Source organism: Taudactylus pleione, unplaced genomic scaffold (genome assembly GCF_031769625.1).
Source record: "Taudactylus pleione unplaced genomic scaffold, aTauple2 ptg000281l, whole genome shotgun sequence".
Taxonomy (NCBI): Eukaryota; Metazoa; Chordata; class Amphibia; order Anura; family Myobatrachidae; genus Taudactylus; species Taudactylus pleione.
The window spans coordinates 952770-967255 of NW_028284683.1; the positions used below are offsets into that span (position 1 = coordinate 952770).

The 14486-nt window shown below is 52.0% G+C and overlaps 1 protein-coding gene across 4 annotated transcripts in view; it reads right to left on the bottom strand.

Moving 5' to 3' along the window:
- Positions 1 to 1574: 1574 nt before the first annotated feature.
- Positions 1575 to 14486, bottom strand: part of GLYCTK (glycerate kinase) — a 42091-nt gene continuing 29179 nt past the window's right edge. For 3 of the 4 annotated variants that reach the window (XM_088482070.1, XM_088482071.1, XM_088482073.1), the window contains 4 exons: positions 9567 to 9948; positions 7020 to 7171; positions 4606 to 4781; positions 1575 to 3285 (listed from right to left, as the gene is read on the bottom strand). In XM_088482070.1, coding sequence (XP_088338196.1) covers positions 2410 to 3285; positions 4606 to 4781; positions 7020 to 7171; positions 9567 to 9931 — 1569 coding nt within the window. In that variant the 5' untranslated portion in view covers positions 9932 to 9948 and the 3' untranslated portion in view covers positions 1575 to 2409. Of the gene's footprint in view, positions 3286 to 4605; positions 4782 to 7019; positions 7172 to 9566; positions 10470 to 14486 lie in introns of those variants that run through there. The other variant, XM_088482072.1, reaches the window with a different exon arrangement.

Here is a 14486-nt window from a genome sequence, read left to right on the forward strand (position 1 = left end):
TAATCCAGTCACCATGTTCTGATACATGTGCGTCTAATGGGCTAAGTGGAAAGAAAATATCTACAGATGTGTCCACACAGAACTGTTCTCAAATCGCACCAAATAGCCCCATTTAGTGCACCACAGACTTGCTACTTAGCCGCACTAAAACACTAATCCTAAGAGCCTGGTACACTATTTGCAAACTATGGGCCTGATTTAGAGAGAATACACTAATGCCGCTACTGAGAATGTGTACGCCGGGGCTTTGCCAAAATACGCAAATGACGCAGCCGTCAGGATTTCCATTGAGACCGCCACTGGGGCTTTGCAAATCCAAAAGACTGCGTATAAGGACGCAGCATCGGTCGCAGGACAGTCGATTATCGGAGTTCTGAGTAATCCTATGTAGCTTAAAATCTGCTTCAATTTCTTAGTCATGCAGCCCAGTAATCCTACCGCAACTGTAGCTATAGGTTGTTTATTAGTGGTCTGTAGACGCATTTTATATACATATATACAGTTAGGCCCATGTATATTTGGAACTGACACAATTATAATAATATTGGCTCTATACGCCACCAAATGGATTTGAAATGAAACAATGTAGATGTCACTGAATTGCAGTCTTCCAGCTTTAATTCAAGGGGTTGAGCAAAAATATTGTATGAAACATTTAGGAATTGCAGCCATTATTATATACACCGTCCCCTATTTTCAGAGGCTCAAATGTAGTTGAACAAATTAACATAATCATAAAGAAATGTCCTTTATTATTACTTTGTGGGGAATCCCTTGCAGACAATGACTGCCTGAAGTCTGGAACCCTTGGACATCCCCAAATTCTGGGTTACCCTCTTTGTTATGCTTTGCTCGGCCTTTACAGCAGCTGGGTCTGCCTTTTAGTTTTGTTTTCAGCACGTTAAATGCAGCTCCATCGGGTTGGGATCAGGTGAATGACTCGGCCATTGCAGAATATTCCACTTCTCTGCCTTACAGAGCTCCTGGGGTGCTATCGCAGTGTGTTTTGGGTCATTGTCAATCTGTACTCTGAAGTGCCGTCCAATCAGCTGTAATGAATGTGACTGAATCTGAGCAGACAGTATATCCCTATACAATGCAGAATTAATCCGGCTGTTTCAGTCACATCATCAATAAACACTAAAGACCGGTGACGGTTGCAAGGTGGGGGCTGCAGCCCTTACCAAAACTGCCGGGGGTGGTGCCGTTTAAACTAAGTCTGCTCCAAACGCTGCTGTCGGGGATCGATCATTAAACTCCCCGGGAAAAGATCAGCTGGGTCTCTGTGTGATTGACAGGTTTGATTGACTGTGTGATTGACTGGATTAGCCTGCCCCCAGACTCCTGTTAGCTAGCTCCCATTGGCTAGTTTAGAGTCTGGGGGAGGTGCTAATCTGGTGTGTCGATCAATCACACAGAGACCCATCTGAGCACCGGTGAGTTAAACGATCCCCGGCAGCAGTGTTTGGAGCCGCGCAGACTAAATGTTATTGTTTAAACTGCACCCCCCCCCCCCTCCAGCAGTTCTGGACTGTGCTGCAGCCCCCACCTTGCAGCCCCCACTGCTAGCGACCCAGAGCCATTGGAAGCTATGCATGCCCATTCCATCACAGTGCCCCCCCCCGTGTGTTACAGATGATCTGGTATGTTTCCGATCATGAGCCGTTCCAGGCTTTCTCCATACATTTTTTTCTCCCATCATTCTGGTACAGGTTGATCTTAAGGTGCCCACACACATACCGACTTGCTCCCAATCAGCCGATGTACACGATTTCCCCTGAACTCTCCCCGGCAGTCGTGGTCACGATTTGGAGTTAAAAATGTCCAATCTGACTTAAGATCTATCGTGCAGCCAGTGCATTGTATCCCAGATTGGCTAATCTTCCCTACAGCACGGCAGATCTGAAGATGCGAGGTACGATGAGCGGGGACGAGCAACGGCATCATGATCAAGAGTAGAAACTCACGATTTGGCCATTTTTTACATGATCTGTCGTCACAATTCGTCGAAATCGGCCAAATTGGATGAAAAGTCGGTATGTGTGTGGGCACCTTTAGTTTCATTTGTCCAAAGACTGCTGTATTTGTTATGGTAAAGTCTTCTCTTTATGGTAGACGTGGATGATGACATGGCTACCTACCGGAGAGTGTTCCTCACTAGGCTGGATGTTGTGAAGGGGTTTATCTTTACCATAGAAAGGATCCTACAAACATCCACCACCGTCATCTTCCGTAAATGTCCAGGTCCTTTGTGTGTTGCTGAGCTCACCAGTGTTGATTTGGCTGCTCCTAAAGTTCCCGCTATCTCGCCAATGTAATTTTTTCATTTTTGTCCAAATTGGACCTCACTGTATTTCAGGTACTCGCTGGACGTTGCCTTTAACTTTTGTCCATTTTCCTTTGAGAGTGTCATTGTCTGAGTCTGCGTACCAGCAGCATCTGTACGTCCATCACATTGGTCCCAGTTAATCCAGTGACCAGGAGATACTTGCCGTGTTGGAACTGACTGAAGAAGCCATTTGAGTCACTGAGAAGCAGGGAGTGCTCCGCATCCAGCCCACTCCCCAGAGCTTGTGCCGTCAGCTGCGGATAGGCGAAAGCCCCAGCGGCCTCGGTGGGTCCGTCCTGACCGTCTGTGCCCGCACTCAGGAATATTACCTCACAGTCCTTCATGGTAGTCTGAGATTTGTGCCACTCCTTGGCCACTCGCAATGCCAACTCCTGGTTTCTGCCTCCTTTACCCTTTCCCTGCACCTGAACCGTGGTCTCACCTCCAAAGAGGACGCAAATGGCATCTACGTTGCCGGACACTTTCATCTCCTGCAAGCGGTCAGCCAGGTTAAGGTCGGGAGTGTCCATCTTGGAAGCCAGAGCTAGGACATCTTGTTCCAGCTCCTGCTGCTGAGGACTGGACGTCAGAAAAGAGCAGATGACTTCAGCCAGGGTGGCATAGAAGCGTGAGACATATTTAACGTCCCCATGGATGGCAGTAGAGAGGAGCAGGGTAAAATAACCCAACTTCTTAGCTTCTTGCTCTGCCTCCCGCAATGCAATGAAGTTGGACCCAATGAGGTTGTTGTGGACGTGGCTGAAACGGTCAGGATATCCGGTGTGTGACCGGGAGCGCAACGCTTCCTCTACCGCCTCCGACATGGAGTCTCTCAGGCCGTACCTACTCAATATGTGCAGGCAGTCCTCTGTGCTGTGAGAACTGCAGACTGTAGGGCCACTCGCAATGACGTCCAGGTCATCTCCAATAACATCAGACAGGATCAGACTGACCACCTGTACAAGGCAGAAACTGTATCAGTGTGTGTCTGATGGATAATCTTACACAGAACAAATAACTCTTAAAGGTCCTAATCTGAGCAGAATGTCCCAGATGTCGTGTGCATTGGCTTTATTCAACGGGGCGGGTACGGGATGCCTGTGCTCAGAATCCCGGCGGTCAGAATCCTGACACCTGTCGGTAGGTATCCTAACCCTCTCCCTATCCTAAACTTCCCTCCCAGTGCCTGAACCTAACCTCCCCCCTAGTGCCTGAACCTAACCTCCCCCCTTGTGCCTGAACCTAACCTCCCCCCTAGTGCCTGACCCTAACCTCCCCCCTAGTGCCTGACCCTAACCTCCCCCCTAGTGCCTGACCCTAACCTCCCCCCTAGTGCCTGACAACCTCCCCCCCAGTGCCTGACCCTAACCTCCCCCCTAGTGCCTGACAACCTCCCCCCTAGTGCCTGAACCTAACCTCCCCCCTAGTGCCTGAACCTAACCTCCCCCCTAGTGCCTGACCCTAACCTTCCCCCTAGTGCCTGAACCTAACCTCCCCCCTAGTGCCTGACCCTAACCTCCCCCCCTAGTGCCTGACACTAACCTCCCCCCTAGTGCCTGACCCTAACTTCCCCCCTAGTGCCTGAACCTAACCTCCCCGCTAGTGCCTGACCCTAGAGCTAGAGGCTGCTCCGTTGTGCGCATGCGCGAGACCCAAATAACGACGGCCAAGCCGTCGTTAAAGGTCTCGCACCAAAGGGGGCGTGCTGTCGGTGGTGATTGACAGCACGCCCCCTTTGGTGGGCGTGCCGGGGGCGTGGCTGCAGAGAGGGAGGCGTTCCCATGGGAACGCCTACCGTTTGGGGCCAGCCCAACTGACATCACTAGTGATGTCAGTGGGAGTGTTTTTGGCTCTAATAGAGCCAAAATCACTCCAGGGCTTGCGGCAGACGAGACCCTACCGCAAGGGTCTCGTCACAAGCCCGATGGTCGCGATGGTCTTGACCATCATCATGGACGCTCGCATAAGCTGTGGGACGCGCAAAAAAAAACAACAAAACGCCCTGATTCAGAGCGGGCGCTCGTTCAGAGCGTCTGGCTCTGAATCAGGCCCTGAATTCGCTATGCGAATTCGAAGTGAAAATCGCAACTCGCACCTCGCAATTAATAGGATTGACCCCTATGCGTCTGTAGTGAAATCTAGGAGCACTTGCAGCAGACATTTGGGGTGCATTGTCTATAGGCGAGGACTACACTTTATGAATGCACATTTGCTAGCTGTAATCCCTGTATTACCGCCCGATGTCATCTCCCATACATTGCCCCGGCTATACTGACCTGGGCGGGGTACGCTGCCCTAGCCAGGCCTCCCCCTTTTAGCTGTGACAGGGCTCTGCGCAGAGTGTTCAGCTCCTGTATAGTTGCACCTCTCAGCGCCAGCTGCTGGGTCACTGTCTGTTTGTCTTGCAGGGTAAGAGGTGGTACAGGTGCTGGCAGGAGAGCCGAGCCTCCACCTGGAAAAAGAGAGTGGGCATGAGATCTAATCCACGTCACTGCTACAAATACAGCCAGCAACTCGCTACCAGGCTACACTTACAGAACGTGGATATATAGATACTGTAACATCTACACTGTTACTGCACTACTGCGGCTTTTTAAAGCTCTGGTGTCCAACTGGATTATATATAGTTAATTTGGGCTAATTTTTTTTTTTTAATAATTGGGGACAGCGATTAGGGTTAGGAATAGGGATTTAGTTTAGGAATTGTCTGGAATTAGGGTTTGGATTAATGATGGTGTTAATTAAGGTTTTGGGAATAGCGATTGAGGTTAAGAATTGGAGGGGATGTAGTTTGGAAGCCGTTGGTCTAAATGCCGACCGCTGGCTGCCAGACTTTCTAATCCCGGTGTGGTACTAATGACAGGCGTCAAAAACTCGCCGCCTGTCATTAACCAGACGCCGGAAGACCGACGCCCGGCATACCGAACGAAGGTAAGATGGACGCCGGCAGCCGCGGGGGGAGGGTTAGGGCTCCCGGGGGGGATTTAGGGTTAGGCACCCCCCCGGGAGGGTTAGGCTAGGGGAAGGGGGGTTAGGGTTAGGCACCACCTGGCGGGAGGTTAGGATTAGGCACCCCCCGGGGGACTTAGGTTCAGGCAGCGGGGGAAGGGGGGGTTAGGTTTAGGCACTTAGAGGGGGGATTAGGGTTAGGCACCCTAAAGGGAGGGTTAGGGTTAGGGGGGGGAATTAGGTTAGCGATACTTACTTTAGGGACGATTTCACCCTTGTCACTGTCGGGATTTGAACCACAGGCCCTGCGTCCGGCGGTAATACCTACTACACCCAATTGGAGGGCTGCAGTTAAAGGCTGGAGTTACACAATGGGGAAGCTGGAGATAAAGATTGGGGTTAGCAAAGGAGATGAGTTAGGGATTAAGTTCTGAGGTTACTGATTGGAGATAGCAACTGGGATTAGACATTAGAGGCTGGGGTCAGGCATTGGGGGCTGGTGTTAGGCATTGAAAAGCTAGGGTTAGGTATTGGGGGCTGGGGTTAGGCATTGGAGACTGGGGTTAGGTGTTTAGGGTCTGGGGTTAGGCATTAGAGACTGGGGTTAGGTACTGGGGGCTGGGGTTAGGCATTGGAGACTGGAGTTAGGTATTGGGGGCTGGTGTTAGGCATTGAAAGCTAGGGTTAGGTATTGGGGGCTGGGGTTAGGCATTGGAGACTGGGGTTAGGTGTTTAGGATCTGGGGTTAGGCATTAGAGACTGGGGTTAGGCATTGGGGCCTGGGATTCGGAATTAGAGACTAGGGTTAGGCATTGGTGGCTGGTGTCAGGCATTGGAGGCTGGAGTTGGTGGGTGGAGTTAAAGATTTGGGTTAGGATTTGAGGACTGGGTTAGAGAGAGGGACAGGGATTAATAAGTGGGTGCTGTAGTTTGACATTGGGATTAGGGATTGTGGTTAGAAGTGTAGATCATTGTTGCCTAAATATGGTGGAGCCCAAATGATACACACTCAATACTACACCATGCCGTATTGTACACACCAAGTCATATTGCACTCTATTGCCTTAATGTCCCACTCAATTTCTCTTTCCGATGTTTGTGACTTTTCCACCTACATTACCACAAGCGTTCCCCCATGTGTACAGTTTTTAATACATACTGTGGTGAGAAGGGTTGTCTCTAACCTGAACTGCCCACATTCTGGTGGGATAAGCTCCCTCCAAGGGAGAGGAAAACAAGACCAGCACATTCTGATGTTACAATAGAAGTTTGGAATTCTGGGTTTTCAGAGCTGCACAGCTCAAAGTGGAGATATGGAACTCCTTGTTTTCCAGGTCGCCCAGAACCAGCAGGAAGTCAGTAGCACAGGAAGGGTTTACAACTCTCACACACCTGTTGCTCATTGCTCCTGATGCTGGATAAGCTAGCCAGGCGATAGGCTGGGGGTGGTGGTTAGCATTAGGGTGCCAGGACCTGGGGGGTCCACAGACATTAGCACAAGGAGTGCTGAAACATTTACTTTTATGTTGTTTGCTTATTTTCTGTTATGTGCCTGTGTGTGTGTCCAGGCCTATGCTCACGTATGTTAAGGCGCAGTGTTTGCTGATATTAATAAGCCACTGCTTTACCAAGTACCTGCCTTTCTGGAGTCCTCATTTCTATACCCCATGTTACAATACTATCATACATCAGACCCCTCTCTGAAGCTCAGGGTCAGCTCGCTCAGCTCATCCCACCTCACCTGAGATGAGCACCAGCAGTAAATGTTTCTCCTCCAGCTTCTCGGCCAGCTCCCGGATCTCCCCGGCAGCTCTCATTGCTGCCTCATCAGACATATTGTTTGCGGCTCCTTCCATCACGCGGATCCGGGACCCAGGGGACAGCAGCATATCCCTGCGAGTATCAGAGAGGCCCATTGGTATACGTGGCGTAATGCCAACACCCGCCATTACTGAGGTCAGCTATCAGGAATACATGATTAATGCAGCCCAAAAAGTACATTTCAAGTATAATGAGACATTTGCAACACATGGGAATACTGAGGTTTATATATGACACAGCGCAATCAAAAGACATTTCTGACACCCATCCCACAGAGAACTGAAGGAAAGGTATGTAACCAGACGTTGCCTCTCGTTGTCCATAGTAACCACCATACTGCGGAGACAGACAGTTATTGTCCATTCATCTCTCTGTCACCGATTCCTTGTTAGTTGATATTCCCATCAATATTGCCCATTTCTACAAACTGGCTGCTCCGCCAATTATAGGCGACAGGTACAATCACCAATAGATTATGAATAGAGGCCCTGATTCAGTACGGATCGCAAATGAGATCGCAGCTGCAAATTCTTACGGAACGCAGCTGCTAAAATATGCTAAAGCCTGCCAAAGCTCAGCCGCCATAAAGACGCTCATTGCTGCTTTCTCACATCCGTCCAACGCCATTGTTATACGTAAACATCGGTACCATCGACGCACATCGGTCACTCACGCAGAATTCACACCAAGTCTGACCAGCCGTAGATACTGAAAGTCTCCCCGCACGCAGAGAGCTCTCATGCTGAGTATGCAATCGCGGCTGATAACTTATGCGCACCCAGGAAATGGCGTTCCAGCGCGCCTGCGTTCTTCCGACCACCCCCGTCACCACCCCCTGAACGATGACAGCCTGTCACTCTGCGATAGATTCCTCTGGGCGTCCATAATCGCAGAGCGAATGCAGCGCACACGCAGTGCAGCTTATACACTTGCGCGATGGCAAACAATCGCTCGATCTACGTCCGCAGATGCACTGGTGATCGGTACTCAATCAGGCCCAGAAACATATAATAGTAGAGATGGAAGTTAAATATGGCCATAAAAATACATATGTACATTGGGCCTGATTCAGACCCGCTCGCAAGCGCTATGCGCTCGCAAGCGGGTCGATGGCCTGGCAGTGCGCACGCAATGCGTGCGCAAGCCCCGGAGCGAGAGAGAAAAACCATCGCGACCATCACCTGGCCGCTCACAAAAGCTGTAGGTGGTCACCCACAGCTTAGCGAGCGGCCAGAAGGCCGGACTCAAAAAACAAAAACCGCCCTTCAGACCTGCGAGCTGCCTGCGTCAGCGAGCGGGTCTGATTCAGGGCTATTATCCTCTGTGGGTGAATTTGCACCTGTAACTCCTATTCAATTAGACATTTTCGCCAATAAACAGGCGACAAAGGGCAATAGACGAAAAAAAAACTGGAGAAAAGTTTTCTCCATCCCAGACACATCCCTAAAAATGTGGGGATTCCTTTCAGAACCCTTTGGACACCCCCCATAATGTTAAATTACAGGGGAAAAAAAATGTAATTTGTGTACTTTGGCCCAAATTTTGGGCAAAAAAAACATTTAAAAAAGATAGAAAGCTATTTTTTTCCAGGAAATTACTGTTCCTCGTAAATTGGGGGTACGTTAAAATGGGTGCAAGTATGTTTTTGTCTCGTAAACACACAATTTTAAAAACCGTTAAAAATCATTTGCTGCGACCGCGCGCGATATTTAAAACACTTGCCGCATCCATACCGCCCATCGAAAAATCAGACCCAATATGCAGTGTCGGACTGGGTCATGAAGGGCCCACCGGGGGAATGCAGTGGTAGGGGCCCATGCTTAAGTGGTGTCGCCAGCCACCAGAGGTGCTTGGTAAACCAATAGGCAAATCTTGTTGTAGTTTCTATAGAAAGGAACCAAGCACCCATGTTGATCAGTGGTACTACTCCACCAGGTCACTGATCATTTAACAGAGTAACAATGTATGATTTGAGATCTGGAAACAGAGACAGACAGAGTAGGGGGTGGGCCCTCAGACAGTGGGGCCCACCGGGGATTTCCCCTGTATCCCTGTGGGCCAGTCCAACCCTGCCAATATGTTAAAAACATTTTTCAACGTTTTTTTTTTTGTTCGCCCAAAATGTGCGGACGTTTTTTTTGCCAAAGCACGCAACTTACGATTTTTTTCTCATTAGGGGGGGGGGGGGTCCAAAGGGTCCTGAAAGAAATCCCCACATTTTTAGCCAAAAAGAGGGATTTTGCATCTTTTTTCGCCTGTTCTGGGATGGAGAGTTATTTTTTCACCTGTTGCCATTTTCGACTGGTTTTTTTTAGAAAATTTCACCTTTTTTTTGGGGCGAAAACGTCCGTTTTTCGACAATGGCGAAAAATACCGTCCGTTTTCGCCGGTAATTGAATACGGCCATGTTATTTACGGCTAATTGGAACCTGTGAAGTGAAATGCCCTCCTGGTGCTAGGATAATACCTTCTTCCGGCTTGCTTTAGGCTCTCCTCCATCCCCTGCGGGATACTGATCACCCCCTGCACCAAATGCTTCCCCACAATCTGTTCCGCGGCGGCTGCCATCCCCAGGACCGCTTTCCCAAACCCCACCATGAAGAGATTCTTGTCCAGAGTGAACTCCTTCCCACCACACTCCAGGACCGAGGAGCCGCCAGTGTCCCTCACAGCCAGGGCCCTGCGCAGCATGCGGGGAGGTAACACGGCCGACACTGCACTCCAAAATATACGATGAGCATCTTGCTGTAGGGAGGCCATGTTCCTGGCGGCTCCGCGGGTTTGACATGAAAGGACTCGTCGTAGGTGTATGACGCCTGATATCCTGGCCATGGGGGAAAGTCAGATACCTGCAGAGAGAGCAGAAGGAATCGTGACATGTTTATGGGCAGTGTTACAGTAATTATCAACAGACTGTGGGCCTGATTCAGCAAGGAACGCAGCCGCGAATTCACACGCACCCGTCCGATGTTTGCGTTCTGGGCATGCGTATGCAGACTTGTGTTCCATGGTGAAACAGGTCCTGTATTGCTATGAGATCCGGGTCTAGACAGTGACTGTGGGAGAGGATGGTCTTACTACTGTACATTCATGTGTGAGCATACGGGTGACTCTCAGCCATAGATATAAAAGGATGAGGGACTGGCAGACAGCTATACTACATGCCCACTATGTGCCTGTTATGTCTTCCCTTTGTATAGACAATACAGTCAGTTTTAAAGTACAGTTGGCTTTAATCTGGCATGTACAGTATGTTGTCTCTGCTGGCACATGACTGCCAGGACATGTGCCAGCAGGAAGGAGAATGCAGCGCTGGACTAGTGACACACATAGGAGACTGCCAGGACATGTGCCAGCAGGAAGGAGTGTGCAGCGCTGGACTAGTGACACACATAGGAGACTGCCAGGACATGTGCCAGCAGGAAGGAGCGTGCAGCGCTGGACTAGTGACACACATAGGAGACTGCCAGGACATGTGCCAGCAGGAAGGAGCATGCAGCGCTGGGCTAGTGACACACATAGGAGACTGCCAGGACATGTGCCAGCAGGAAGAAGCATGCAGCGCTGGGCTAGTGACACACATAGGAGACTGCCAGGAAATGTGCCAGCAGGAAGGAGCATGCAGCGCTGGACTAGTGACACACATAGGAGACTGCCAGGACATGTGCCAGCAGGAAGGAGCATGCAGCGCTAGACTAGTGATACACATAGGAGACTGCCAGGACATGTGCCAGCAGAAAGGAGCATGCAGCGCTGGTCTAGTGACACACATAGGAGACTGCCAGGAGATGTGCCAGCAGGAAGGAGCATGCAGCGCTGGACTAGTGACACACATAGGTGACTGCCAGGACATGTGCCAGCAGGAAGGAGCATGCAGCGCTGGACTAGTGACACACATAGCAGACTGCCAGGAGATGTGCCAGCAGGAAGGAGCATGCAGCGCTGGACTAGTGACACACATAGGTGACTGCCAGGACATGTGCCAGCAGGAAGAAACGTGCAGCGCTGGGCTAGTGATACACACAGGAGACTGCCAGGACATGTGCCAGCAGGAGGGAGCGTGCAGCGCTGGACTAGTGACACACATAGGAGACTGCCAGGACATGTGCCAGCAGGAAGGAGCGTGCAGCGCTGGACTAGTGACACACATAGGAGACTGCCAGGACATGTGCCAGCAGGAAGGAGCGTGCAGCGCTGGACTAGTGACACACATAGGAGACTGCCAGGACATGTGCCAGCAGGAAGGAGCGTGCAGCGCTGGACTAGTGACACACATAGGAGACTGCCAGGAGATGTGCCAGCAGGAAGGAGCGTGCAGCGCTGGACTAGTGACACACATAGGTGACTGCCAGGACATGTGCCAGCAGGAAGGAGCGTGCAGCGCTGGACTAGTGACACACATAGGAGACTGCCAGGACATGTGCCAGCAGGAAGGAGCTTGCAGCGCTGGACTAGTGACACACATAGGAGACTGCCAGGACATGTGCCAGCAGGAAAGAGCGTGCAGCGCTGGACTAGTGACACACATAGGAGACTGCCAGGACATGTGCCAGCAGGAAGGAGCGTGCAGCGCTGGACTAGTGACACACATAGGAGACTGCCAGGAGATGTGCCAGCAGGAAGGAGCGTGCAGCGCTGGACTAGTGACACACATAGGTGACTGCCAGGAGATGTGCCAGCAGGAAGGAGCATGCAGCGCTGGACAAGTGACACACATAGGAGACTGCCAGGACATGTGCCAGCAGCAAGGAGCATGCAGCGCTGGGCTAGTGACACACATAGGAGACTGCCAGGAGATGTGCCAGCAGGTAGGAGCATGCAGCGCTGGACTAGTGATACACATAGGAGACTGCCAGGACATGTGCCAGCAGGAAGGAGCATGCAGCGCTGGACTAGTGACACACATAGGAGACTGCCAGGACATGTGCCAGCAGGAAGGAGCATGCAGCGCTGGACTAGTGACACACATAGGAGACTGCCAGGACATGTGCCAGCAGGATGGAGCATGCAGCGCTGGACTAGTGACACACATAGGAGACTGCCAGGAGATGTGCCAGCAGGAAGGAGCATGCAGCGCTGGGCTAGTGACACACATAGGAGACTGCCATGACAAGTGCCAGCAGGAAGGAGCATGCAGCGCTGGACTAGTGACACACATAGGAGACTGCCAGGACATGTGCCAGCAGGAAGGAGCATGCAGCGCTGGACTAGTGACACACATAGGAGACTGCCAGGAGATGTGCCAGCAGGAAGGAGCATGCAGCGCTGGACTAGTGACACATATAGGAGACTGCCAGGAGATGTGCCAGCAGTAAGGAGTGTGCAGCGCTGGACTAGTGACACACATAGGAGACTGCCAGGACATGTGCCAGCAGGAAGGAGCGTGCAGCGCTGGACTAGTGACACACATAGGAGACTGCCAGGACATGTGCCAGCAGGAAGGAGCATGCAGCGATGGACTAGTGACACACATAGGAGACTGCCAGGACATGTGCCAGCAGGAAGGAGCATGCAGCGCTGGACTAGTGACACACATAGGAGACTGCCAGGACATGTGCCAGCAGGAAGGAGCACGCAGCGCTGGTCTAGTGACACACACAGGAGACTGCCAGGACATGTGCCAGACACACATAGGAGACTGCCAGGAGATGTGCCAGCAGGAAGGAGCATGCAGCGCTGGACTAGTGACACACATAGGAGACTGCCAGGAGATGTGCCAGCAGGAAGGAGCGTGCAGCGCTGGACTAGTGACACACATAGGAGACTGCCAGGACATGTGCCAGCAGCAAGGAGCATGCAGCGCTGGACTAGTGACACACATAGGAGACTGCCAGGACATGTGCCAGCAGGAAGGAGCATGCAGCGCTGGTCTAGTGACACACATAGGAGACTGCCAGGACATGTGCCAGCAGGAAGGAGCATGCAGCGCTGGGCTAGTGACACACATAGGAGACTGCCAGGACATGTGCCAGCAGGAAGGAGCGCGCAGCGCTGGACTAGTGACACACATAGGAGACTGCCAGGACATGTGCCAGCAGGAAGGAGCATGCAGCGCTGGACTAGTGACACACATAGGAGACTGCCAGGAGATGTGCCAGCAGGAAGGAGCATGCAGCGCTGGTCTAGTGACACACACACAGAAGACTGCCAGGAGATGTGCCAGCAGGAAGGAGCATGCAGCGCTGGACTAGTGACACACATAGGAGACTGCCAGGATATGTGCCAGCAGGAAGGAGCATGCAGCGCTGGGCTAGTGACACACATAGGAGACTGCCAGGACATGTGCCAGCAGGAAGGAGCATGCAGCGCTGGGCTAGTGACACACATAGGAGACTGCCAGGACATATGCCAGCAGGAAGGAGCATGCAGCGCTGGACTAGTGACACACATAGGAGACTGCCAGGACATGTGCCAGCAGGAAGGAGCATGCAGCGCTGGGCTAGTGACACACATAGGAGACTGCCAGGACATGTGCCAGCAGGAAGGAGCGTGCAGCGCTGGGCTAGTGACACACATAGGAGACTGCCAGGACATGTGCCAACAGGAAGGAGCGTGCAGCGCTGGGCTTGTGACACACATAGGAGACTGCCAGGACATGTGCCAGCAGGAAGGAGCATGCAGCGCTGGACTAGTGACACACATAGGTGACTGCCAGGACATGTGCCAGCAGGAAGGAGCATGCAGCGCTGGACTAGTGACACACATAGGAGACTGCCAGGACATGTGCCAGCAGGAAGGAGCATGCAGCGCTGGGCTAGTGACACACATAGGTGACTGCCAGGACATGTGCCAGCAGCAAGCAGCATGCAGCGCTGGACTAGTGACACACATAGGTGACTGCCAGGACATGTGCCAGCAGGAAGGAGAAAGCAGCGCTGGGCTAGTGACACACATAGGAGACTGCCAGGACATGTGCCAGCAGGAAGGAGAAAGCAGCGCTGGACTAGTGACACACATAGTAGACTGCCAGGACATGTGCCAGCAGGAAGGAGCATGCAGCGCTGGACTAGTGACACACATAGGAGACTGAAAGGACATGTGCCAGCAGGAAGGAGCATGCAGCGCTGGACTAGTGACACACATAGGAGACTGCCAGGACATGTGCCAGCAGGAAGGAGCATGCAGCGCTGGACTAGTGACACACATAGCAGACTGCCAGGACATGTGCCAGCAGGAAGGAGAAAGCAGCGCTGGGCTAGTGACACACATAGGAGACTGCCAGGACATGTGCCAGCAGGAAGGAGCATGCAGCGCTGGTCTAGTGACACACATAGGAGACTGCCAGGACATGTGCCAGCAGGAAGGAGCGTGCAGCGCTGGACTAGTGACACACATTGGAGACTGCCAGGACATGTGCCAGCAGGAAGGAGCGTGCAGCGCTGGTCTA